Source organism: Nothoprocta perdicaria, unplaced genomic scaffold (assembly GCF_003342845.1).
Source record: "Nothoprocta perdicaria isolate Ctin4 unplaced genomic scaffold, notPer1 scaffold_4, whole genome shotgun sequence".
NCBI classification, from domain to species: Eukaryota; Metazoa; Chordata; class Aves; order Tinamiformes; family Tinamidae; genus Nothoprocta; species Nothoprocta perdicaria.
In genome coordinates, this window is record NW_020455643.1 from 11,275,475 (window position 1) to 11,299,704 (window position 24,230).

At 46.3% G+C, this 24,230-nt stretch overlaps 1 protein-coding gene across 4 annotated transcripts in view; it reads right to left on the minus strand.

Annotated features, from left to right (window-relative positions):
• MB21D2 (Mab-21 domain containing 2) overlaps window positions 1-24,230 on the minus strand; it is a 65,176-nt gene that overhangs the window by 39,408 nt on the left and 1,538 nt on the right. The window contains exons 2-4 of one of the 4 annotated variants that reach the window (XM_026045309.1): window positions 22,490-22,607; window positions 17,789-17,875; window positions 16,269-16,473 (exon numbers count right to left, since the gene is read on the minus strand). In XM_026045309.1, coding sequence (XP_025901094.1) covers window positions 16,269-16,473 — 205 coding nt within the window. In that variant the 5' untranslated portion in view covers window positions 17,789-17,875; window positions 22,490-22,607. Of the gene's footprint in view, window positions 1-16,268; window positions 16,494-17,788; window positions 17,876-21,971; window positions 22,125-22,489; window positions 22,608-24,230 lie in introns of those variants that run through there. The other 3 variants (XM_026045310.1, XR_003250377.1, XM_026045308.1) reach the window with 3 other exon arrangements.

Genomic DNA, 24,230 nt, shown 5'->3' on the forward strand with positions numbered 1-24,230 from the left:
TCATCATCCTGCCCAGTGCTGAGGCTTAGCTCAGAACTGGCAGTGAAAAACCCTGAACTTCTTCCACTTCCCCAAATAAATCTTCCTTTTTTAGACACTTGTTGTTGTTGATTCTTGAGGGTTCTCTCCATAGGATTCTCTCCATAGTGGGAGAGGCAGAAAACATATTTCAGTTCTTCTTTAAAGAAATAATCCACCCAATCAACACCCCAAAACCCTCAAAGCTGAATTACCCTTTCTCCAGGAACCCGACATTTGTATAAAGCATCCTTGACCTGAAAAAAACTCTCAGTTTGGAAGATTGCTGCACAGTGGCAGAGAAAAGGCAGACAGTAAAAGGCTTGTGTGCACCTTGCAGGCTTTATGGTACGGTGCCATCTACATGGCATGAATCACAGAGCAAGCCAAATGTTTTCATGACTTGGCTTGGATAGTCCTATCCAGCCAATTAGCCATCATTTCCAAATAGCTAAACACATTATAGTTATTTATGGCTAGAGACATCATTTTTCAAAACAACCCAATGCAAAATTTGCAGCAATGAAGCTAAATGATAAGATACCAGTTTGTAAGTAGTTCTGCTGTCCTGGGAGACCAGYGTGCCTTAATTATCATCATTTTGTTAAGGGAAAGAAAAGAGCTTTGCTTTGACAGACCACAAGCAGCGTGAAGGGAGAGCGATCAGGCCTCCAGATGGAGGGATGCAGGCAGAGAGCAGATCCGTGCAGGGAAGCGGCGGATGCTGCTTGCAGGTGGGGACAGAAAGCAGCAGCGCATCCCTCAGCCTGGGCACACAGACCCACGAGGGCACAGGAGGCTCCCTGGGCAGCAGAACATCCTTAGGCTGTGCCTGGCTGGCAGCTTTGGGATCATAAATGCACTGAGAGCACCCAGGGCACCTCACGCCCAGAGCAGGCTGCAGGGTTACCCCTCTGCAGGTCAATCATTCAGGAGTGATTTTGGCAATGAACACACAAGGAAAACTAAGATGCTGGTAAAAACAATCCATTAAAAAGAAAAATCCAGAGTAGCTAAATATAAAATGCAACAAATTGCAGTCTGTGGCTACGTAAGCCCCTAAAGGAATCACGATACGCTTCCYGACAGATCAGCAGTAGGTGCAGACGGTTCCGCTCTCCTCTGGAAGGCAACAGGATCCAGCCCTTGCCGCCACTACAAATGCAATGCCATAAGAGGCTGCCGATTCCTCCGTACGTCGGAAGCAATGGGGGAAGCAAACAAAGCTGCTTTCCTTTCCTCTAATCTTCCTCCCTTGTGTGCCTGCACCAGATGGTGCCGAGCTGCAGGTTGGAGGAAGATAATAAGCCCAAAGGAAAAAAAAAAAAAAAAAAAAAGATAATATTAGGTTATAAAACAGCTGACCTTCCAAAACAACTACGTCAGCTCCTGTATAATTGATGGGACAGGTCCAGGCGGACAGAAGCAAGCACCCTGGGATGTCCACGTCCACCCCCTTCCCTGCACAGGGAAGGAGCCATACGGCAGCACGGTTAAACTGGCCTGCTCGAGCCTTTCAGGTGTGAGAATGAACAAACAAAAAGCCAGAGTTTCAGGCATTCCCACGGTGGGAAAACACTCTGACTGCAAGAGGTTTTCTTAAACCCCTAGTCCAGTATCACCATTCTGTACTCCCAGAGCAGGATGCTCGAAGAGAGGAAAATTCTGACATACAGGATGGTTTTAACCTATGGCTCCAAGCATCCAGAGCTTTACTTCCAGCGACCACAACTGCAAACACTGCAYCAAGCAATAGTTTTAAACACTAGGTGAAGACTGGGGATATCTCCTTTGGTTAGAGTTTCCTCTAGGAAACTGCCACAGCAGACAGTAAAATTTTGGAGCCTTTTTTGATACGCTGACCTCAAACATTTCCCACCAGCCCAATGTTGAAAGGTGTTTTTTTTTGTTTTTTTTTTTAATTAAGTCCAACTTTGGGAGAAGGAAGGAAAGACAGAGCAAATACTACTCAAGCTGATGGAAAAAGAAAGCCTTGCGCTAGGTTCCTCTGAGGAGGATGGAGCGCTACAAACACATGCAACGTGGAACAAGGCAAAGAAATCACAGAATCACAGAATTCACACCTCCCTTTCCTCGACAAAGAAATCAGCTCATGCACCCCTGCTGGGTCTGTCCTTGCAGGGAGCTGAGGAGCACTGCAAGATGACTGGAGTGGTCTGAGAAACACTGGATACTGCCTTAGTGCTTTCAGTGCCCTCCAAGCAAAGGCGACAGGCAACAGCATCCGTGTCCCCTCCTAGCAGGATAYGTCATTCTCAAGGAAGCAGCTTTCCAAACTCAGCGAGTCGCAGGACCTCCTGGTAGCGTTTCCTCAGCCTTAAGAGAAAGCCAAAGAGGCTCCCACAGCAAGAGACACGGCCGCGCCGAGGGGCAGCTCAACAGTTCAGTATTCACTCGGCATGTACAAAAAGAGCAGCTTAACGCCAAACATTGCACTTGTTTGCTTGCTGCCACAAAGATGCTTCAGTTGAGGAGGAACAAAGGCAGGAGCCATGTAAGCCCTGTGTCCCAGAGGAGCCTCTGCACCCTGACACCAACACAAACCACCCTTGTTCCCAGCACAGCYGTGGTGGGAGTCACATCTGCCCGGCGCTGCTCCAGGTGCCCGGGCACTGGGCAGCCACCGGGCAGGAAAGCACAGGACCTGCTTGCTGGCCCTGTAACCTGGTGTCCTTCTTGGCAACCCAGGGTTGTCACAGGCTGCAGGCAGGGGAAATGCCTTAGGAACTTAGCACAGAGCCTGGGACAGAAGTGATTTAACATCTCCCATTAAGAGTGTTTTAAAATTTAATGGTCAGAGTATAATAAATTCTACCCAGACATTTTCAGCGTGCAAGCCAGGCCATCACGAATACAGAAATAGTTTTGCTGCAAGGCAATCAGCATCGGTTTTAACTATATTTTGTAGGGAAACACAAGCGCTGGATTGTCTCCAGCATTTAGATGAGAAGACACAGGGCTGGGACAGAAGTGTTCAGGCCAGTGAGCCTGCAACCAATATTCCCCTGCTAAAACAGGTAGGATCAATAAATGAGGAATAAAGCAGAACCGCAGCACAAAACTGGGGCATTACCCTCCCTGCTGCAGGACAAAATAGCAAAAAAAAAAAAAAAAAAAAACCCTAAACATTTTCCTGCACAACCACTGGGGTCTCATCTTGCTTGCAATACTGCAATACTGTAGTAAGAAGCTCAGATAGTTTAAACCACTTTCCAGCATGGTCATGAACCCTGCGCTGGCCAAGCTGGGATGGGGCTTCAGATACAGCCGAGGTCTTTCGGAGGTGCCAGTCATGCAGCTGCCCTACTGTTCTGAGGACATGCATGGTTTATTTGCTTCCCCGTGTCAGCAGGTTTGAACGGAAAGGAACTTTTACTACCCCTGGAAGCACCAGAGGGAACTAGGGAGGCGGTTCCCTCCCCTCCTGCTGCCGTAGCTGCAGCTCCGCTGCACGAGGTGCAGGACAGCCAGGCCACACGACACACAGGGCTGCACAAACCGTCAAGCAGGACRTGCAATTTTTAGGGCCAGGTTATGGGATCCTGCTCCCTTATGGGTCAGCAGCAGACCTCATATCCTCCAGCAAGAGCAGTTCAAGGAGCTGGAGGCCACAGCCGTGCGGCTTCAGCAGGCGGGACACAGCAAAGGAGAGGGAGGTCTGCATTAGCAACCCTCCCTCATCCTCCCCCACAGCTTCTTCTTCCACCTCCTTAGATCAATAAGATATATTTCCCCTTCAAATAAAACTGCAGTTTGGGGGCAATAAACCACAGACTGCAGCCTCTTSGGCACCAGGCATTGAAGCTTTTCTGCCTTAAAAACCAAGGGATTAGGAGAGAGGGTGGCAAAGGACTGGGGAGAGGTTGTGCTGGGCCAGACAAGGCAAGGGGCCTCTCTCCACATCTTTCATGCTGGCTCCTGCTTTTATCATGAAACATCACCCAGCAAAACACGCCGGTAATTAAAGAATGCTGCAAACTATCATGATGGGGCTTCATCATGTTGATGCCAACCCCACCACATCTTGAAAGYTCTCAGTCAAGCAGAGGGAGAGCAGCGGCAGCTCCACACTGTGCTCAAGTCCACATTCCTGAAATTCCCGGGGACAGGCAGGCATGCTCGGAGCAGGCAGCRCCACGGGTTCAGGTTGAGACGTGCCAAGGACCTCATCACCCCATGTCTCCGCAGGGCTTTTCTTCCAGGAGCCTTCAATGCTCTTAGCCCAGCAGGGTCCCAGCTCAGCGACCCTTGTCCATGCATGGTCACACAGAGGGTTTTTGCTTGCGCTTCTCCAGTTGTCACAGCCCAAGCGAGGGCTGGGAGGTCTCCAGGGTCTGAGATCTTGGCTGCAGGAGCCTCCAGGGAGGTGCTGGGAAAACAGCAGCAAGCAGCTTCCAGCTCCCCCCAGCCATCCTAGCAGCGAGGGAATGGAGCTGGAACCAACCCGCCCCGATGTTTCTTGTCCCAAAGCAAGGACAAAGGTGGGGTTTGTTCAGCCGGGCAGTGCAGCGGGGCCATGCGAGGGAAGGCAGGAAAAAATGACCAAATCTGTTCCAGTTTTAGGACAGAGGAGAAATGGAAACAAACATTTGATTCCTGTTTTTTTCATACATACCTAGAGGCAGAGAGAAGGACCAAGGAAACCCAGACACAAAGCACCAAAATCCAAAAGTTAAAGTAGTTTCCCAAATCTCCCTTTTTTTTTTTTTTTCCAGCACACGAACACAAGTAACAATCAGAGAAAATGAGCTACATGAGAAGAAACTTAATTCCTATTATTTTGTATGAGTTCTGTGACAAATCAAATCAGCCCACTAGTCCAATCACAAGATCTTTTTTTTTAGCCAGCTTAATGGGAACATTTTCAGTCTTAGACTCAGAGCTGCATTTGGCAGCGACACTGCCAATAATAAACTGTTAAAATATCTTGCTCCTTCAGCTGACCAGCTCCCTTAAAATGTCTCGTGGTAGAAGCCAATGTGCTGCTTGACCAGGAAATGAGCTGTCTGAAAGAGACTTCACATACAGCAGCTCAATCAGTCACTTTGAGTGATGCCACCAAGCAATCCTCACATTAACTTCAAAGGGAAAACGAGGGCATCAAAGCCATTGAAAGAGCAATCATCACCTGCAAAAAACACTCCGCAATTCTCCCATGCACAGCTGAGTGAAGGGAAAGCTGCAGCAAAATGAGCATTTTCACCTCAAAATACACCGCTAACTCCCTGGTAATTGGGTCACTAAGAGGTCAATGACATTCCTCTTTGTGCAACCTTTATATGAAAATTATAACCTCTTCTTCCAGAATCAGKTGCAGGTCAAACCTTATAGGCACCACTTCTAGGCTGAAAGTTGCCTTGCAGTAGGACAGGGAGATCATCCAGAGATGCTGTCACCCGGTCCTGACTGAATCTCACAGGTTAGAAAGAAGGTTGTAACTTCAGAGTGGACAAGTACTTCTACAGCATCAGGCACCTATTTCCAAAGACTCCTAAAGAGCTATTTCCAAAGTAAAAAACCCAAAGCAGGACATTATGTGACTCCTGGTAAGGAAAGATTATGTCCTAGGCCCCTTAATGGCAGGAAACGTTGTTCTCACAAATAGAGCAGATCTAATCCTAGCCAGCTCAAAGGTACAAAACACATCAAACTCCTACCACCATCCCTGACACACAAATAATGTCAAGACAGAAATTCAGAAGCCAGAAAGATGAGATTCCTAATGTTGTATCAGTCTATGCCTGGGATTTAGGACTGTGAGCAATAGGAAAAATCCCCCAAATCAACTCTCATTAGGCAATAAGCCTCCTGTCGGGCCTTCTGCTGCCCCAAAAGGCAGACAGGTGCTTTAGGAGGTGCTGGATCTAGAGAAATATGAACCTACATCATCCTAAATTCTCCTATCCATYCGACATCATCCTAAATTCTCTTTAGGCTAATGCCTGGATGACCCAGCATGGTCAGAACGGAATGATGGTTATTTTCCTCCACACCATTTTTGCACCGAAATGCTCTGAGGCYGATGGCACCAACAGCTTTGAGGTCCACGGGAGATGAGTTCCCCGAAAGCCTTATATAAGCCTTGAGAGATGCACTTACCTCATCAGCACCTTGCAAACTCAACAGCTTCTGGAGACGGGTACCTGTTAACTCTGGGATCACATCTCTGTGGCACAGAACTCCTCCAGCATAATTTTCTTAGTAATATCATGTATGACTGAGTAGTAATCCCATTCCTGCACAAGCAGGTGTATATTCAAAGGCTTAGAAAATTAGGGAAGAAAGACTCAGTCCCYGCAGAGAGAATTTCTGCCATCACCTCTAGTAAAGGGGAAAAAGAAAAGCCCTGCCTAGCTCTAAGGAAAGGTCCCTCTGAGTAGCAAGAAGATCTAGATGCATATTTGYATCTCACCTGAATAAATCAATGCGTTGAACACTGAACACTGTGATGTATAAATGCTCAGGACTGTCATTTATTATTGTCTTGCTGCACAACAGCAGAAACTAGTGCTATTTACCAAGGCGAATTAAGAACAACAGGGGGTCTAACGACATGCCTTGAGTCCGGGGATTTTGTTCATTTGTCTCCCCTGCTCCCATCCCCCTTGGGCAGAATTACCCTCCCTAAGACTCCTACAACCCTTGCCAAGCAGAGGTGGCCTTGGCACAACCAAATTGATCACAGTTTTGCCCAAGAGGGATGAGCTTCCCCCACACACCTCAGTTMTACCCCTGCTCACAAGAGCTCCCCCGTGGATCATCACTGTGCCCAAAAGACTGAATTATTAAAATTAGTGAAAAAAATAAGAACAAAGGCACAAACACATTTCCAAGGTAAAGAAAGGGTTAGTTAGAAAAGGTGGAGAACTCAGAGTGCTGCATACTGGCACAATAGACTCAAGTGATTCATTTACACAAGTGATGTCTTAAAGGGCTGGTTCCAGCATGACAAGAGATTTTTAGACATTTTCTTTCTTTACCTGCATTGTTAAGAGGCAGCTTAGCTAAAAAGATGATTCTAAACCTTCTGTCAGCAGCTGGGGAGGGGGAACTAGAGCTGTTGTCTGTTTTTTCAAGTAACTGAAGAAAGCTCTCTATTTCCAGAGGCAGAATTTGGGTTTACAAAGATCAAAGACACTTTTTTCTTTCCTGCTTTGAGTTTTCAGGCTACCTTGTAGCTTAACTGTCTCAGCTCTGATAATCTGCAAATAGTTTTGCTAAGTGTTTTTTGGTAATCGTTAATCCCCATTCCCCCAGGAGAATCAAAATAACTGCATGGACATGTTCATTCTTTGCTATTACAAGCCCATGTGAAAACGGTGTTTTCTGGGCTGATGTTGCTGCCTCGCCTGCATGCRCTATACACGCATGAGGTGGGTGCCAGAGAAAATGAGGAAAGGAGAGTCAAGCTTTTACTGACTGCCTGGCACAAAACCAACCCCCACCAACAAAACAAGCACACGCACAAAACCACAACTCAGACACATGCTCAGCCAAATCCAAGCTTTAGGAATTTCTAAGTTTCCTAAGAGCTTATTTCCCTCTTCACTGTAGGGGAAGGTGTATTATAGCTTTTATGCAGAAAAAAAAGGAAACCATTGAATTCCAAAGGTGCAGTTTGTTGAAAGACGTCGCACCTGCAGAAAGGTTGGTGTTCTTATGTTTTCTGCAGGTTAGCGCTTGCTTAGCACGTGGTTCCTCTTACTGTCTATGAAATAGAGACATTCCAGAAACGTAAGCTTTGAGGGCCAAATATCAAGGGACCACTATCCATACCTGATCTGCCACTCTCCACACTGCATGCAACTTGCAAAAAGCAGATCTCAGAGATGGGAAGCAACAGAGCCCCCAAAGAGCTGTTACAGTGACATCCTCTCCTTTATCTGCAGAGCAGCAAATTGTTTTGTGAATATCAATCAACCAGAAGTTTAAAATCAGCCAGGAAAGAACTTCTCCTAAATACTCAGGGTTCATGCTAGATCAGAAGTTTACTCTGCTGGTTGTATCGCCAGTATTGGAAGTTGGAAAGTAGCTGTGCACTTACCCCAGTGCAGACATCTGCAGCCAGAGGCAGGCTGCACAACTGCACAGAACAAAGACCAGAGGGTTTAGGCACTTCCTAATCAGTCCAACTACCTTGCTCCGAATGCTGGCAAAGAAGAAGTGTTCTTAGAGGACRTGAGGGTATTTCCACTGCCTCCCAAGACAAGTCCTGCTTCATTCGAACACAATCAGCTCGCTTGTTTGTGCTTAACTCCAGACTCCTCAGAGCACCAGGCTGCACCATCACATCCAAGAGCATATTTATATACATATATAAAGTTTACAGGGATGGTCTCAAAGTGCCTCCAAGATCTTGTGAAATCCTGCAAAACGYCCTCTAGAACAGGCTCCCGTCACAGTGAGCTAGGGACAGAGATTAGAGTTATCAGCTTTGACACTCAGCAGGAATGTGCCACAAAGGATTAAATCATTATATCATGAAGTGTCAGCAAATGCAGCTTTCCTGCTGTTTTACCAGTAAGTTATAGATTAATTAGTGAGGTACAAAGCAAACTTGAAATATCTCCAAGCATCTGTCCTGGGGAACTGGCCTGGCCAGAAGTATGAGCAAGGGATTCATTTCCAGRAAGAGATTCCCTTGCATTCCTAGATCACCAAAGCACCACCAGCTTGTCAAGGGGTCCATTGAAATGCAAAACAAAGTGTTTTTGATGGGAAAAGCACACAAATTGATTACTCTGTTTGCCTTAACATTTTTGATAGTTGCTAATGCAATCGCATCCTCACCATTTCAGTCACAGATTTTCTAACCAAGATCTTATTTTCAGCACTGAATAAAAACATCCTTCCTTTAGAGGGGTGTGGAACAGCATCGAAAGACCCTACAACACGTACGGGAGAGTTAAGACACTTTAGAACAGAACAAGCACGTGGCTTAGCAGCTTTTGTAGCAGAGCAGGAAGCAGCTTATTTATTTCTGGATGCAATTGCTGTTCCTCAGCAATTCTGGACCAACTCTTTTAATGAGGTCTCTCTCTGTCGTGGGTAGAAGAAATTCCACGTGGTCTGACTGAAAGCCATGGTAGAGAAGTTCTGAAAACACCAGAAATATCCTCCACACGAACTTCTACTTTTCATCTAAATCATAAACTTAGAAAGGTGTAATTGGACAGAAATTTCTTCTCAGTTTCTYATGGCAAGATTTTCTATCTTTGGCTATGCCTGGCATTTTTCCCTGCCTTGCTCTCCCAAACTATTGCCTTCTACTGCCTGGCATTGCCAGACTATACCAAATAGTATGGGCACACAGACTGTAAGCAGGATGTACTCCTTAACTCATTTGCCAGTGCTTTGGGATCCCTGCAGTATAAAATCAGATTACTTGCTAGGACAGCCTATGTAGGTCAGATTATAGTCTCTCTCAGAGGCTAACTGTGCTTGATCTCCAAGCCTCTAGACCAACATATGACGACAGCGCAACAAGCTGCTTCAGTATYTGAAGGCTTTCTGAAGCAGGACTATCCAAAACCGACCTCCTTCTCCAGCTGCAGCCTCGGAGGGCTGCACGGATGAGGCATCCCAACCTGAAGAGCAGCAGCATCGTGGGGCTTCACTCCTCCAGGACTGCAGGGCCAAAGTGGGGCGGCTCTGCAGTCCTCTCTGCWGCGAAGGACAACTGCAGTCTGTAACAAGAGTTAAATTCCCACAGCATTGCTACCCCCAGCATCCATGATGGCTTTGAACTCCAAATCGCAGCTTTCAGCATTTAATGAAGAAAAATACAGAAAAAAAACACTATTATTTGTAGCAGTCAGACAGGAACAGAGCCACCTTGAAGTGGTCAGTGTGGCTTTTCAGAGGCTAAACAAGAAATAAAAGAGTGCACAGGTACWGCAACTACTGCATTTTCAGGGAAAGGGGTAAGCTTCTGATAGTCACAACCACAAAACCTATGACTAGGTTTGCAAACTGGTACAGAGCTCTGCAAGCTGTGGGGCAGTTCAGAASGGGCCATAGTTCTATGGTGACCAGGGGTTCTACTCACAGACTTCTTCCAGGGTGTCACCATCTGCTCCATAACCTGCAGCCACCTAATGCTGGGCAAACTTCTGCCCTGAGACCTCAAAAAGAGCGGCTGGGAGAAGCTCCCAACGCTGTTTCCAAGACACAGATGCTCTGAACCTTAATGTAATTAATCAGGCCCCATTCATGGTATGCAAATTGTACTTTTGACACCAGCACGCTCACAACGAAATGCATTAACCACGTTCTAATTAAATACTCTAAAATTAGACTAAATATCATACAGTCTGGCAGATAAAATACAATGCATTGACAGGACTGCTGCAACTTCCTTAGCATCAGGTGCATATTAAAAGCTCAGATGTCAAATACAGTTGGGAGAAGAGAAGGAATCTTCTCCAAACAGCAATCTACAGCAAATTTTCATTCCTTTATAACCAGAAAGACATTGAAACAGTGCTTTGAAGAAATGCAGGAAGTTTATATAACACAGAAACACATGATTCAGGAGCCTATTATGTTGGCTCAAGTACCAAGGTCCAAACAGCAGTTCAGATAAATCCAAGCATGACATTTGCTATTTGCAATAAAAAGTAATGCAACAGCATGGTAGAAATGAAGGGAAATAGTGGTAATCTCTTTAATAAAGAAGGCAAAATACAGAGCAGCATCTGTCAAATGAAACATCAGCAGCTGCTGAAAGATTTATATTGAATGCCTGCTTCACCTAAAGGACATTTCTTAGCTCCACACCCTTGCACACTTCCCTCTCCTTAGTAAAGGGAGTTCTGTGAGCACCTTGTCCAAAGCTGTCTTCTGCTTTGGCTCCCATGACAGTGGGTTCTTCCGAGGAAAAACATAGAGCAGCTCCCCTTCTCCACTCCCCCAGTGCTCCATCTACTGCACTTACCCCAAAGTCAGGTCACTAAGGAAAGTCTACATGTATATTATACATTTTATAGACAAACGGACCCYGTTACTCTCAAGGATTTTTATCTGCTTGTTCAGATTAAAAAGAAAAGCTACTGTAAGTAGCAGAAATACTAGATTTCTTCCGAAACTTAATATGGAACTTAGCCCATCCCAGCTCTAAGGAAAACTTAATCCTAACTCATCCCAGCTAAGGGAAAACCTAGCTCCGGAAGGATGTCCCCCTTCTCACTTCTTCAAAGTCTCTTTCCACAGCAAATAAGCTACAGCTCCCACTCCCCAAGCTAGCATCTGCACAGTCCGACAGGACAATGGCTGCTGCCTTCCGAGAAATGCCAACATCCCTCAGCTACAGGTGTTGGACCCAATGGTGGATCATCTCCCTCATGCTCAAGGAGCAGGAATTGCCAGAGAGAAGAGATGGGAAAGTTCTGGCTGTATGGGAGGTGGTCAAGTCAGAAGGGGTCTGACAATTTGCAAATCAAAATTAGAGATGAGGGTCCCCACTATCCAAGAACTTGTGCTGAGTCTCCTCAGGTTACAGGTTTGGTTCTGCCTACAGGCTGCTCCGAGATAAATCATCAAAGCTGTAATAAAACATGTCCTCCAGCCCTTCTGAGCAAGGTGGTATTTGCCTTGAATTTAGATTCACCTGTAGAAATAGTCAGCTACCTAAAAGAAAGTTGAACAACTGGTTTCTGACTAGAATTACTCCCAATGTTTTCGTATTCATGCAAAGTCATAAGGAAGAAAAAAAAAAAAAAAAAAGAGAGGAAAAGTCAAACACCCCTCACCCCCCTCCAAAAAAAATCATGTATCCTGGTAACCATCCTCCACTATAATTAGAAAATTGCCCTTAAAACATAATTGCATAATTGTGCTTGGCAAGTATTCACCCAAATCTCCTACAAATATTTCCGCAGACTGAAGGAACAGGCAGGCGGTGGGCAGGCTGACGAGCCTGCCACAAGAATTAGTGCCCTCAGGACATGTTCCTACCAGCGATTACACYAAATACTTTGCATCACAGCATAATGTTTCAAAACAGTAGTTGAGCAAGTGAAGTAGCAGCATCTCAAAGCAAATAGAGAGGAAGTTTTTTGCTCTGCACACATGCAACAATTCCTCTGAACGCAGAGACAGGGGAGGCTACAAATCCTTTCAACTAGTCACACAGAAAGAAATCCCAAGGATGGAAGAAACATGTTGACTTTTGGTAGCTACAAGCAAACAGGCGCTGCTGGTGCCTTCCTGGCATTGCACATCACCATAGCGCTCTGCCCTTTAAGACAAGGGAGCTCGAGCCCATATATAAACACAGAAACCGCCCATATACGAGCACAGAAACTTGTGGGCTGCAGGGAGAAGTGGTCCAGCAGAAGCCAGAACTGAACTCTGCTTTACAGTGAGGTTGTTTTTACCAGCTGTGCATTATGCATTCAGCAGCACAGCGGATGCCAGCAGGGAGCCTGTATTAACACAGGCACCGAGTACCCCGCTCCCATCACCACCAGCCTCTCCTGAGAAAAGGCACAYGCAGAAAGGACTTAACCCTAGAGGGACCACTCCAACGCTGCTGCTAATTCACCAGCTCGATGCTACAATGGAAATTGGAGAATTGCTGTGATTTATCACAGACAGGCAGGCAACACTGCCAATAACACCTAACTTCTGCTCTACAACAGGTATCGGCAGCGAGTTACACCAGTTAAAGGTGAAGAAAACGTMACGCAGAGCCACACAACAGGGTCTGAAAGCCTGTTGCGGAATGCCAGCAGGAGCTCAGTTCGCTCTGGAAGGTGGTTTCRGCAGTGGAAATCTCTTACGGATGCCCTGGCGTGTCCTCAGGAGAGTCCCTGCCTCTCCCCGGCCGCAGGTGCTGACACAAGCTCTCTAGAGCTCTTGTCAACAGCTCCGAGCTGCAGCTGGCTGCAAACCCTGCCCAGGCCTGGCGGGGATCCGCAGCCCTGGGCTGGCGGCTCCAGGCATCTCCTGCAGGCTCCCGGAGAAAGGTACATGGAGGCTTTCAAAAAAATAAATAAATATTGTTCTATCATCATTTTAAACCAGGTCTTTGAGATGAAAAAGAAGGACATCATGTGTCCTGAGCACTCCTCTCCTGACTACTGAAAAAGTCACATGATGGCAAAGGGAAATAAAATACCAGTCTGAAGAGTCCGAGAGCTGCTCTAGAAAACTGAATTCCAGTGTGTACCCGGAGTGCAGGAAACACCTCTGGATAATCTGTATTTATTCATACCTCCTTGCTCATTTTTGTTCCTTTCTCTTGCTAAGAAGTAGAATGAGTGAATATCCCTAATACCAGAGCTGGTTTGAGGTAGCATTAGCACTGAAAATTTTAAGGGGCTATTTAATATGCAATATTGCGCTTCYCAAGAACATAATACATGAGGTTTATAAAAGTCTCATAGCACATCTATGCATTACAACACATTTTTATTAAGACACTGAAGTGAAAGGCAGAGACTGTTCCTTAGAAAAGAGGTTTCCTGGAAGAACCTGCCCTGCAGAAGAGGCAACACTATTGCCAGGGTGAGGCACCCCTGGAAGGTTTTGCAGCATCAGTGCTTTGTGCCTCCCACCACAATAGCAGCAAGCACTCCAAAAATCATAATATAACTTAATTCAACATCATCACTCAAAAATACTACAGTGATAAGTAGTTAACCTGGTTCATGACTGGCAGGGAGGGACTTGGTTGCCAGTCACCCAGTCAGTGCATTGCCCAGAGCACAGGACACTCTTTCCTGCACTCCCTCTGGGATTAATACAGGCTGCTCCTCCTTCAAAGTTCAGTGGAACCTGCGTCAAGGCTCAGCTCAACATGAACATGGGAAGTTAGGCAGAACAGGTGCTCCCAAAAACATGTTGTTCTAGGGAGGGTGTTAGCAAAACCATATTGTCTTGGTGACTGTTGTGAAATGCCCAAGAATTGACCACTCGCAGAAAGCACTTCTCCTGCTGACCACCACATTGCTGGGTCATTTACAGTCCTGCTCCAAAGCTTGAGGGATAACATTYTGGACAGAGCAATGACTAGCAGAACATCTCCCTAATCTTATCACAGTAAAACCACCGAGATCCCCCAGAGCTGTCGTTAATAGCCAGGACAAGCCAACATATAGAGGAACATGAGTTAAAATGGCCAGAAAGCAGAGATCTGCCCTAAAGGMCAAGTCATTCAGAGCAGCAACATCTGAGAACCTGCACAGAGTCTCCTGGCCTATCAATCATTCACCAATTACACACCAGTGTAATTAAATCCAGAAAGCTACATTTAATTTTCCTATCATTACCCGATGAGATAAGAGCAGTACGTATGGGAGGGAGCAGGCACAGAGGAAAGAGCTTCTTATTTGTAAGTTAAATCCTTTTAGATTTAAGCTGCTCTTGAGGCAGGAACATTGCTCCAAGTAAGAAAGATCTGGTGCAGAAACACAACCTTGGGCCCAACCCAGATAAATCGGACACATCATCTCTTTTTTTGACCTGGGCTTGGTCCTGCAGACTCTTTCTTTTTCAGGAATAGCTCTCACTGTTCTGACAGAAATAACTTAGACAGGAACGCGCCTCCTGTTTAAACCCCGGTTTAGTTTATWCTTGTAAAACTGAACAAGGCTCCCCTCCCGCCCGCTACACCAATAAAGCCACATTAATTTATGTCAGTCCTACACAGCCTTAGGCTCCCAGTTGTCCTGAGCGGCAAGGCGTTTAGGTGAACGTGCAGAAATACAAGGCAGGCTACAGCCCAAGTTTCTGTCTCTTTACTATTGCCTTCTCCTGCCAATGCAGGCAGGAAAAAAAAATCCCACCACGACCAACAACTAAACCTAGTCCTTGTCTTCTGCAAAGACTAGCAACACTTAAACAGAGCAGCATAGAGCTTTCTCTACCCACTACCCACACACGCAAAACTGCAGTTATGGCTTTTTCCTTTCTTCTCTTCTTTGCCTCATCCCATCCTGCCCTGCCCTGCTTCACAGAGAGTTATTTAAAGCCCTGATTGAAAGATGTATCAGATCATCGTGGTGAATGACTTCCGTAGGATCAGGTTTTCAATTATAAACCTCCTATGGACTTTGATGTAATCTGTGCTTCATCACATCAATTTTTTCTACACCAGAAGGGAAAAATATTTATTTATAACAGCAACTATAAATACACATGCTACTGACTTTTTAACTTGTTGTCCTTGTTCTCAAGCTAAATTTAATCTGCTATATCCTGTCCAGCCCTGGGTGAAAAAGCAAAACAAGCATAAAAACGGCTGTGCAAAGCCCAAAGCAGGCAGTTACCCTTACCCAGGTACCCTATAACACAACCAGCTTGGCAGAAAAATGATGATTTAGTAAGTGTAGGTTTGTTTCTGACTACAGAAGCAATTGATCAACGATTTCTAGAGAGGATGCCCTCTTGTTAGAGAGAATAATTACTACTGCAATATGATGGGTCTGTGCTTCGGAATGAGAAAGGGGATGCAGGTTACTCCAGTTTGGGATGTGCCACATATGCTGGGAGGCTGCATCTGCACCTCCGAGCTACCACGACCCATGGACTGGCACCTRCTTCTACCCAGCTCCTTATTCCACATGCAGCAACATTGGAGATATTGTTCAAGTCTGGAAGACTGACAACAAGGTCCAACCAGGGCAGAAAAGAGCAGGCTGTCATTTCTTGAAGCTTTCCATTTGGATGAGTGATTTCTCAGTCAAAGCAAGGTAAATATTTACCAGGAACTGCCTGCCTCAAGAGTCAGGATTATTAGTCACTCCACCGTTAATCTTAATAAGCCTTAGTCATGCCAGAGCCCAGGTGACTCCTGGAGCGGCCGGCACTTGTGAGCCCACAGTTTACGGATCCCTGCCGGGGATCCAAAGTTTCCCGCGGATGAGGACTCTCCCCTGCACAACCCGCCTTGCTCCACGCGCCGCAAGTTTCGCAGCCCATGCAGGAGACTCAGTTCTGGGGGAGATGCCCCTACAGCAGCAGCAGCCCGATCGCGCAAAGCAGTAAAATAAAATACAGTAGATTTCCTACGCTCTTGTCAACGGAAGGAAAAAACAATAAAGGCTCGGGCTGGGCTCGCCCCTCGCTTTTCCTCCGTGCTCTGGCGAAAGGGGGGAGCCAGTTCGGTGGGAAAGCGGCTCGTCCTGTGGCCGGGAGCTCCGGCCCCTTCCCGGCCCCGCTCCCGCTGCGCTCCCGGCGCGGAGGCTCCGCGGGCAGCCCCGGCCGGGCCCCGGCGCCCGCCCTACCCAGCATGGAGAAGATGAAGTCCTTGGCCGTGTGGATCTCCAGGGCTCGCTGGTCGTCGTACTCGCGCTGGTCGTGCTTGGTGAATTCCTGGATGAGTTTATTGAGCTCCTCCACGCGGGCTCCCGATCGGAAATCCAGCTCCGGCAAGGGAGGCTTGCTGCCGGGGCCGGCGGACCCTGCCTTGCTGGCGACGGGCGCCGCCATCTTCATACGAGGGAAAGAAAAAAAAAAGGGTGGTGCCCAAATTGTATTAATGTGAGCCTCGGGCACCGAGGGGAAAAAAGGAAAAAGGGAGGAAAAAAAAAGAGGAAAGAAAGGGAGAGAGGAGGGGGAAGAAAATAAAAAAAAATAAAGGCGCGGGGCGGTGGGAGGAGGAGGGAGCGGCGCCGCAGCGCAGCCCGGCCGCGGGGGCTGCGCGGAGCCGAGCGGGCGCCGCGATCAACAAGCGGCCCCGCCGCCCGCGCTCCCTCCTTCCCTCCCCCTTCCCTCCCTCCGTCGCCCGCTGCCGCCCGCGCCGCCGCGGAGCCGCCGGGGCCGGAGCCGGGGCCGCGGCCGAGGCGGGGCCGGTGGCGCGGGGCCGACCCGGCTCGGGGCCTGCGGCGTCACGGCGGGCGGGGGCGGCCCGCGGCCAACTGCCGCTGCTCTCCATTTATTTATTTATTTTTCATTATTATTCCCCTAAATCTGAACTTCGGCGGCTGCCTCATCCTGCAAGTGGGTTAATAGCTGGCTTGGGACGCTGCACTTGTGCCACATGCTCCCGAAGACATTTTGTGTTTATTCCTTTCTGCTTCAGTAGACATCCCGGAGATCTTATATAGACACACATTATATATACACATATGCAAATGCACACGCATGCATTTATGCATATAAGGAGGATTCTTGTGGTACGTCTTAGAGGCAGCGACCAAGACAAAGTTTCCTCGCTGCTGCACTTCAGACCGAGCCTGCCTAGAAGCTCTGGCCATGGACACTAAGGGCAGGACGGGAATGGGGAGCCCTGAGGACYRGTCTGAGGGCAGCGAGCTGGTGGCAGGGTGCCCACACCTSTCTGGCCTCCATCCGTTTCTGCGTYTTCAATACGGCAGGTCTTTGCTCCCACATACATCTTGAATGTCTGCTAACTTTTCAGCCYGGCATGTTTTTTCTCCCTCTGTCTCGTCAGGTAGCATATAGAGCATATAGGTGTTATTTACCATAGCCCATTCACTTGGAGCATTGTCCATCCTCCTGCCCAAGGAGCCTCCAAACATGCTGTGATGGCCTTCCAGAGAGGCTCCGGGTGCTGTGGCACTGATGCACATGGCCTGGATACAGGTCCAGGTCCAGAATTTTTTCTCAAGATTCTTGGCAGAAAACAAAGCTTTAAGCTCAACGCCAGCTAAGGCAAAATGTGCCTAACAAAATTAGGTGTGAGGGAGCCAGAGAAAAACAGGAAGGTGGAACTAAGCTCAGTGTAAAGGGGTCACAGGCTGGTTTTCCAAATGCATTATAAATATGGATGCTAGTACCCAACCTGTGCTCAGGAACTTGGTCTGCTTCTGCTGGACCACTAGTCTTCATCAAAAGTGGAAGATCAGCAACCCTTGATGTGGGGTCTTCTCTAGGACAAGAATGAAAATCAAAAGTGGATTTATACTCTATAACTGAAACCACAGCCTGTTTGAAGGAGAAAGGTTTGTGCTTCCATTTCGGCCTTTATCGCCTTGCTCAGTCTCGGGGCACTGATATGCTCGTTATCTATGAAATGATGTCTCAAAGGTGAAGGCTGGAGCTCCAGTGTGTGCACGCACGTGCCCTCTGCTGGGTACAGTGGCCTGCTGTGCTCAGCTCCTGCTCGCAGCCCGGTCTGACACACGTCATGGCATGCAGCAGCATCTGAGACTGCTGATCAGCTGTGTGTCACACCARCAACCGACCAGCACCGGGTTTGGCTTCCCTGCTCTCCCTCTCCAGCAAATCTGCCAATCACAACAACCAACCGGCAGTATTAAGATCGTGTGGCATCTCAGATGTGGCATTGCGGAAGAGCAATCAGCAATCAGTGCCCCACTTGTGCTGGTGGTGGCCTGTCCTGATGTGGCTCTCTGCAGGCAGGGCCACTGCTGCTCACCAGGGTCAGCCCAGGCCTCCCGGGGTTGCTGCCCACACAAGTGCTCCAGGCATCTCACCTCTGGCCCCTCTCGGATGTTSAAAGTCCTGTGGCTGTTTCTTTGTGGTGTGTGGTTTCCTGGGGTGCCAATCTCACGCGGGCAGACAGCTCCCTCTTGTGATAACACCAGGCCCCATCATCGACATGCGCAGGAGTCACCACAGCTCCTGAAGCCCCAAGGACATCAAGTCCTCTGTTGTTGCCCTGTCCTTCTTTGAACATCTGCTAAGTCCCCTGTATCCCTGCTATAGCCATTTCTGGTTCTTTGGTTGTCCATGTTCCACTTTTGTGTGGAGTGAAAAGCCAGCAGGCACAACACATGTGTCACGGGCACCACTTTGTGAAATAGCTGGACCTTTTGGTCACCAGCTCTCTTGCCTCATCCCTTTCAAGTTGGTGCTCTCCACAGGTTTCACAAATTGGGAGGTTTTCTCCCCTAACTGCTCAGTTATTGGATCAGATTTCAATACTCAGTCTTCCAGTCATTTTTTTCATGAGTGTTTTGTTACGGGTTCTCTCTTTCACTCGGCCTCCAAATGGTCAGACTGGTTCTTCACTCACAGATTGATTGCAGACTTCCTTATATTCTCTTTTTCTATTTTCTTTTTGTTAATCCCATTCAGCTAGCTTTAACTGCTTAAATTCCCTAGACATCCATTGAAACCTTCAAGTGCTTCAGAAAGAGGTAGCACCAGAAGCAACGGTGACTTATGTCTGATTACCTATTTTAATAGCATCTCTGCTTAAAGTTGCAGTCACTTTCACGTTTCCAAAAAGTTTTCATTAAATTAGGGCATTAACTGCTCCATGCTTTTCACTCATCCAGTGTTTGGTTTATTCCTGGTACTATGCATAATTCAGAAATTGCTCAGACCCAGAGAAAGTGCTTCACCTAATGCCTGAGCTCTGCTTAACAATGTCCATCAGTAGAGTAGTATTAAGCAAGTAGTTTTAATTCTCTTCAAGAGTCTCTGAAAAGTAATGCCCCTCTCTGACTCCATCTTAGTGCTAAGATAAATTCTCTTTCACATAAAGCAGTTGTGTTTGCAAAAGCAGACCTCTTTCTACTGCCTTCTCTATAAACCTTTGAATAGGTTCAGGTCCCTCAGCAGCAAGTGGGATCTGCAGATCTGCTCCACTGTCGTAGACTTGTTAATACCCTTGAGACTGCATCAGCTTGTGRTTTTACCTCATCACATCAGTGCATTTTAGGATCTCTGAATAAATACACAGTTAATTCAACTCTTACGTAAATCAAGCACTGGGGATTATCTGAGCAAATAATTGGGAATGAGATTGCTAGTACAGTTGGCCAGTAGTTTTTCTACTAGATGTTTAGGGTTTTTTTCTTTCTGAAAATGCCGATTCATTGAAATGGAGCCTTTTGTGCAAATACTGCAGCATCCTCAAAGCTCTTCCTGGAAACGTTAATGGGGTCTAGGGGGACTCTGTGGCCTATACCATGTTAGGCTCAGGACTTACTAATGAAGGTATTAATCTAATTTGGGATAAGGACTGAATATCCTGACTACTAGACTGTGCTTTGCTTGAACTGCGATCTCTCTCTCTCACGTGTTCTTCCTCTCTCATGTGTTTTCTTTCCTTCAAAGCACCTTTCTCTTTTTCTCCTTTTATTTTCCTCCTGCAGAACAGATACCCTCTTTTCTGCTCAGTACCAGTCCCAGCACTTAGTGGTAGAACAAGCCACAGCGAAATGAAGCAAAAGAGAAGAAATAACTGTTCTCACTTCTGTAGCGTGACCTGAGACCTCTAAATGCTTTTCACACTTGAATGGCTGTCTCAAAAAAAAGAAAAAAGGGGCAAAAATCTTGCTGAGTAGCAAATGAGTATTAATACCAGTCCTAAGACTGGGAAAACAGATGTGCAGTAGCTGTGATGATCAGCTGGCCCAAGGAATGGAGAGAGGAAGATCAGGTAACCCAGTGCCTGACTCAGTTCTGAGAAGTGGTTGGGAGAATTAATCAGAGCGAGATCCAGAAATAAAATGGAGCCTCAGATATATCATCCTATTATATTTCACTGCAGCTGTTAATTATGGTATGACATGATGAGATAGATTCATCCCTCATTTCATAAAAGATTACCCAGAGTTTCTGAGGCTAAAAGTACGTTTGAGGAACACCCTTCCTTTCTGTACTGAGCACTAGCACAGCCGTAGCAGTGCAGAAGGCTTCATGTTACAAGGGGCTCTAYCAGGAACAAAATCATTAACTGGTAGATATTCTGTTTTTCAACCTGTTGCCTACTTTTCTGGTCTTTCCCTCCATTAGCAGACCCTAAGCTGGCCCAGGAATGGGACTTTTTTCAACATACAATTCACACAGTTCCACCAAAACACTATGAGATTTGCTTTGGAGACCTGCAGCAAGCAGGAAATGGACTTTTCTCCTGTATCCAGGAGATCTCCCTTGCCTTTGCCATTTATGAAGGAAAGACAGTGCCATTGTAGCCCATGGATCTCATGCATTTCACCACCTGGAGCTGTCCCCACATGGGGACGTGTGGCACCAGCTGTGAAAGTTGCCAGCCAGTTGCCAGCACAAGCAGCATGGATTAACCTCAGCTCTTCCCCTCTGCAAATGCTTGGTGTGTCTCTGTCATTTCCCAGAGACCATGAGAAACTCCATCTGCTCTTGTTTTCCCTCTGATCACCAGCGATTATTTCCAGTTAGTGTCTGTAAATAAAAATCTGGGTAATTTACAGACACATCTCCTGCGTGCAGGCAATCATGATGGATGAGTTGCACCCAGCACATACCACAGTCTTGAGACAATTTAAAAAAAGGAGCACGTTGCATCCCTGACAGACTTTAACTTTTTCTCTATGTCGAAAAAATACAAAAACCCTCCTTCTGTGAAGAGTTGTGATCTCCTCCATCCTGTCAGCAGAACGCAGCACAGAGCCATCCATGGCAGCAGAGCTGTGCTCATTAAAACCTTCTGAAACAATGGCATTGCATCTGTCATAGCCAGCCTCAAAGTATCCATACTTGGGATGCTTAAAACATTTTCTAAAAGAAGAGCAGATGCTTTGTCTATATCCCAAGCTAGAAATGTGTCACTGCTGCTCGTTTATCAACTAAGGCTTTTGAAGTAGGATTTTGAGAGGCAGAGCCTCTTAGTTCTCCACCAACTTTACAGGCTAATCATGGCAAGTCCCCTGCCAGTTCATGTACCGTCCTTGCCTCCGTGTCCTTGGCTTTTTTTTGTGAAAATATACTGGTGATCTATCTCACTGTTGTGAAGTGTAATTAGATCCTACTTATGCACCTGTGAAGCTCATCTGAAAAACTTCAGAACTGTAAGGGCTGCTGTGRGAAATTATTTCTTCTAGTCATTTCCCCGTTTTATGTCAATTTTCTATCTTTAGTTTTATTTAAGTGCTGAGGTGATCTCAAGTAGCAAAGTTTGGATTCTAATCTGAGCAATGCTGGGAGGGTTACACTGGAGCTAATGCTCTGGCACAGAGATATAACCAGAACGTAACGTCCCTTAAATGCAAAGGATACAGATTTGGGATTTGGGATGGTCCCGTATACAACAAATACTCTGGTAAGGCAAWCTGAAGAGTATCTTCAGCAAGATACATCCCAAGATACATTATGTGTTTGCGTTATTTGTGGCTTGATTGCATTCATCACTGTTGTTCACTTGCACTTAATTACTTGTAGTACAGTCACTTAAAAAAACACAAATGAAAATCAGGGCCTCATTGTACTAGAAACCAGATATAAACATAATGAAGTGGCTAGTCCTTAGTATTCCCATTTCATTTCACTGTAGGATCAGACTTCAGGCAGTGCCTCTCTCCCTACTCAGGAACTTAGARAAGTTACCTAGGAGTTTTACCTGAAGTGATGGATAGGTCCAGGGAGAAAAGAACAAATTATACCATTTTTCCTGTATCAGACCTTAGCTTTCAAGGAGACTACCAGAAGCAATTTAGCTATCACATCCTATTCTGCAGCCATGAAGCTGATTTCTGCCTGACACACTTTACTCAAACTGTCTCAAATAGCAACTGTCCTTGGGAATCAGACATACCTGTTACTTCTTGGACGATTGATAGAATAGCAATCCCAGCATTAGTTGTTGTTTAAAATCCCACATCAGGTTCACTGGCGACTCGGTTCTTCTCCAGACCTTTGGGTAGTGGAGCTAACTGTAAAAGATGGATATTTTTTCAAGAATGTAAACAAAGAAGCTCCAGCCCTTACTCTTTCATGCATCCCTCGTGAATACAGATGTTAAAACCTCATAAGGCRGTAGAAGGAAGGAGGTTTGTAGGGAAATGCTACAATTCCTGGTAACAGCATCCACACAAAGACAGAACACAGTCATTCAKCTCTGTATTTGGAGCCAAAAGCCACTCACTGCAGCCTTTCCCCCTGTTGTGCCTCCTCATGAAATACCTCACCTGTAACTGATTGCCAAACCACTGGCTGCTTTATCCATTTCCCTTTGATTAGCATGAAGATCTGAGAGCTTTCTATAAAGGTACATTAAAACAAAATGATATCTAGGAGGCCCGAGCTCTGTAGTGTATTAACTGCCCTACTTCACTGATAACCTTTGAGCATCTAAAGACACAAGGGACATCCTTGGGTCRCTGCAAACATATTTTTAAGAGCTTGTGTTTTGTGTTACAGCAGCATTCAGCACAGCTCTGGCTGGCAGACAGATTCGTATCTGAGGAAGAGAAGACTTAAAATAGCAGCAACAATTTTTGCTTAATTAGATATAATTACAATGTGTTAAAAAAAAGAAAAAGAAACAGAAACCCTTCTGCCATATTTGTGAAAGACTGAAAATCTGACAAATAAAACCTACCATAAGAGGCCTGGAGTTTGTGTCCCAAACAATAGACACACTATACTTACCAAAACAGATGATTATAATAGAAGGAAAAAAAAAAGAGAAAAAATGAGAAGAGGTAAAATACTTCTTTTCAAAACTAACAGACATTAGTGAGGTGGGATTTGTCCAGAACTGCAAGATGAATGTRGGTTTTTGTTTGTTTGTTTTCTAGTTTTAGTTCAACTTACAAATTGAATAATTAAAATAATTTATTTTCTATTTCCAGTATTGAGCATGCCATTTTCAGCTTCCTGGAATGACCTGTGCTTACCATTTAGTTYAGTGCGTTGTGTTGACCATTGGTGGTTGGCGTATAAATACCTGAAATCTGTGATTCCCTTTGAAATGAAAAATGTTTTAGTCTGCAATAATCCAACAGCTTCTGTTCTGTGGGTTTTCAATGTGTGGGCGGGTGATGCTGAGATACCTGCCACAGAAGCACCTTTGTAACCTTTCCCTAAATTCATTTCCCTTAGAAAGGCCATAATGTCCGTTAGTGCTAGAATCCCTCAGCAGCTTCTGTTCTGCAAGCTTGGCACGTTGTCGTCACCCGGGAARAAAATTTCATTAAGTCGCTGTGTTTCCCCTTTCCCTGCCCAACTCTTTTACAGACACAGGGAAGTCCTGCTGTTCCTGCTGTCATCTTTCTTCCACATTCCCTGCTGTGAACTGAGGAGAGGTAGGTGAGGAGGAGTGTCTGGACACTGGCTCTGGCTTCTGCTTTCTCAGCCCTGCCCGCTCTCGCATGTGGCAGCCTCAGCTGCAGTGCTTAAGCTCTGGGGAGCCCTGGCAGAGCACTTGCATGATGCACAGCTCAGCATGTGCCCCATCAGGTGGTGGGAAAAACAAATAAATAAAAAGAAATAAGTTGTTTTAGCAGAGCGGAGGCTGCTGGAGATACCTTTGCTCTAGGACTCAGTCCAAGGTG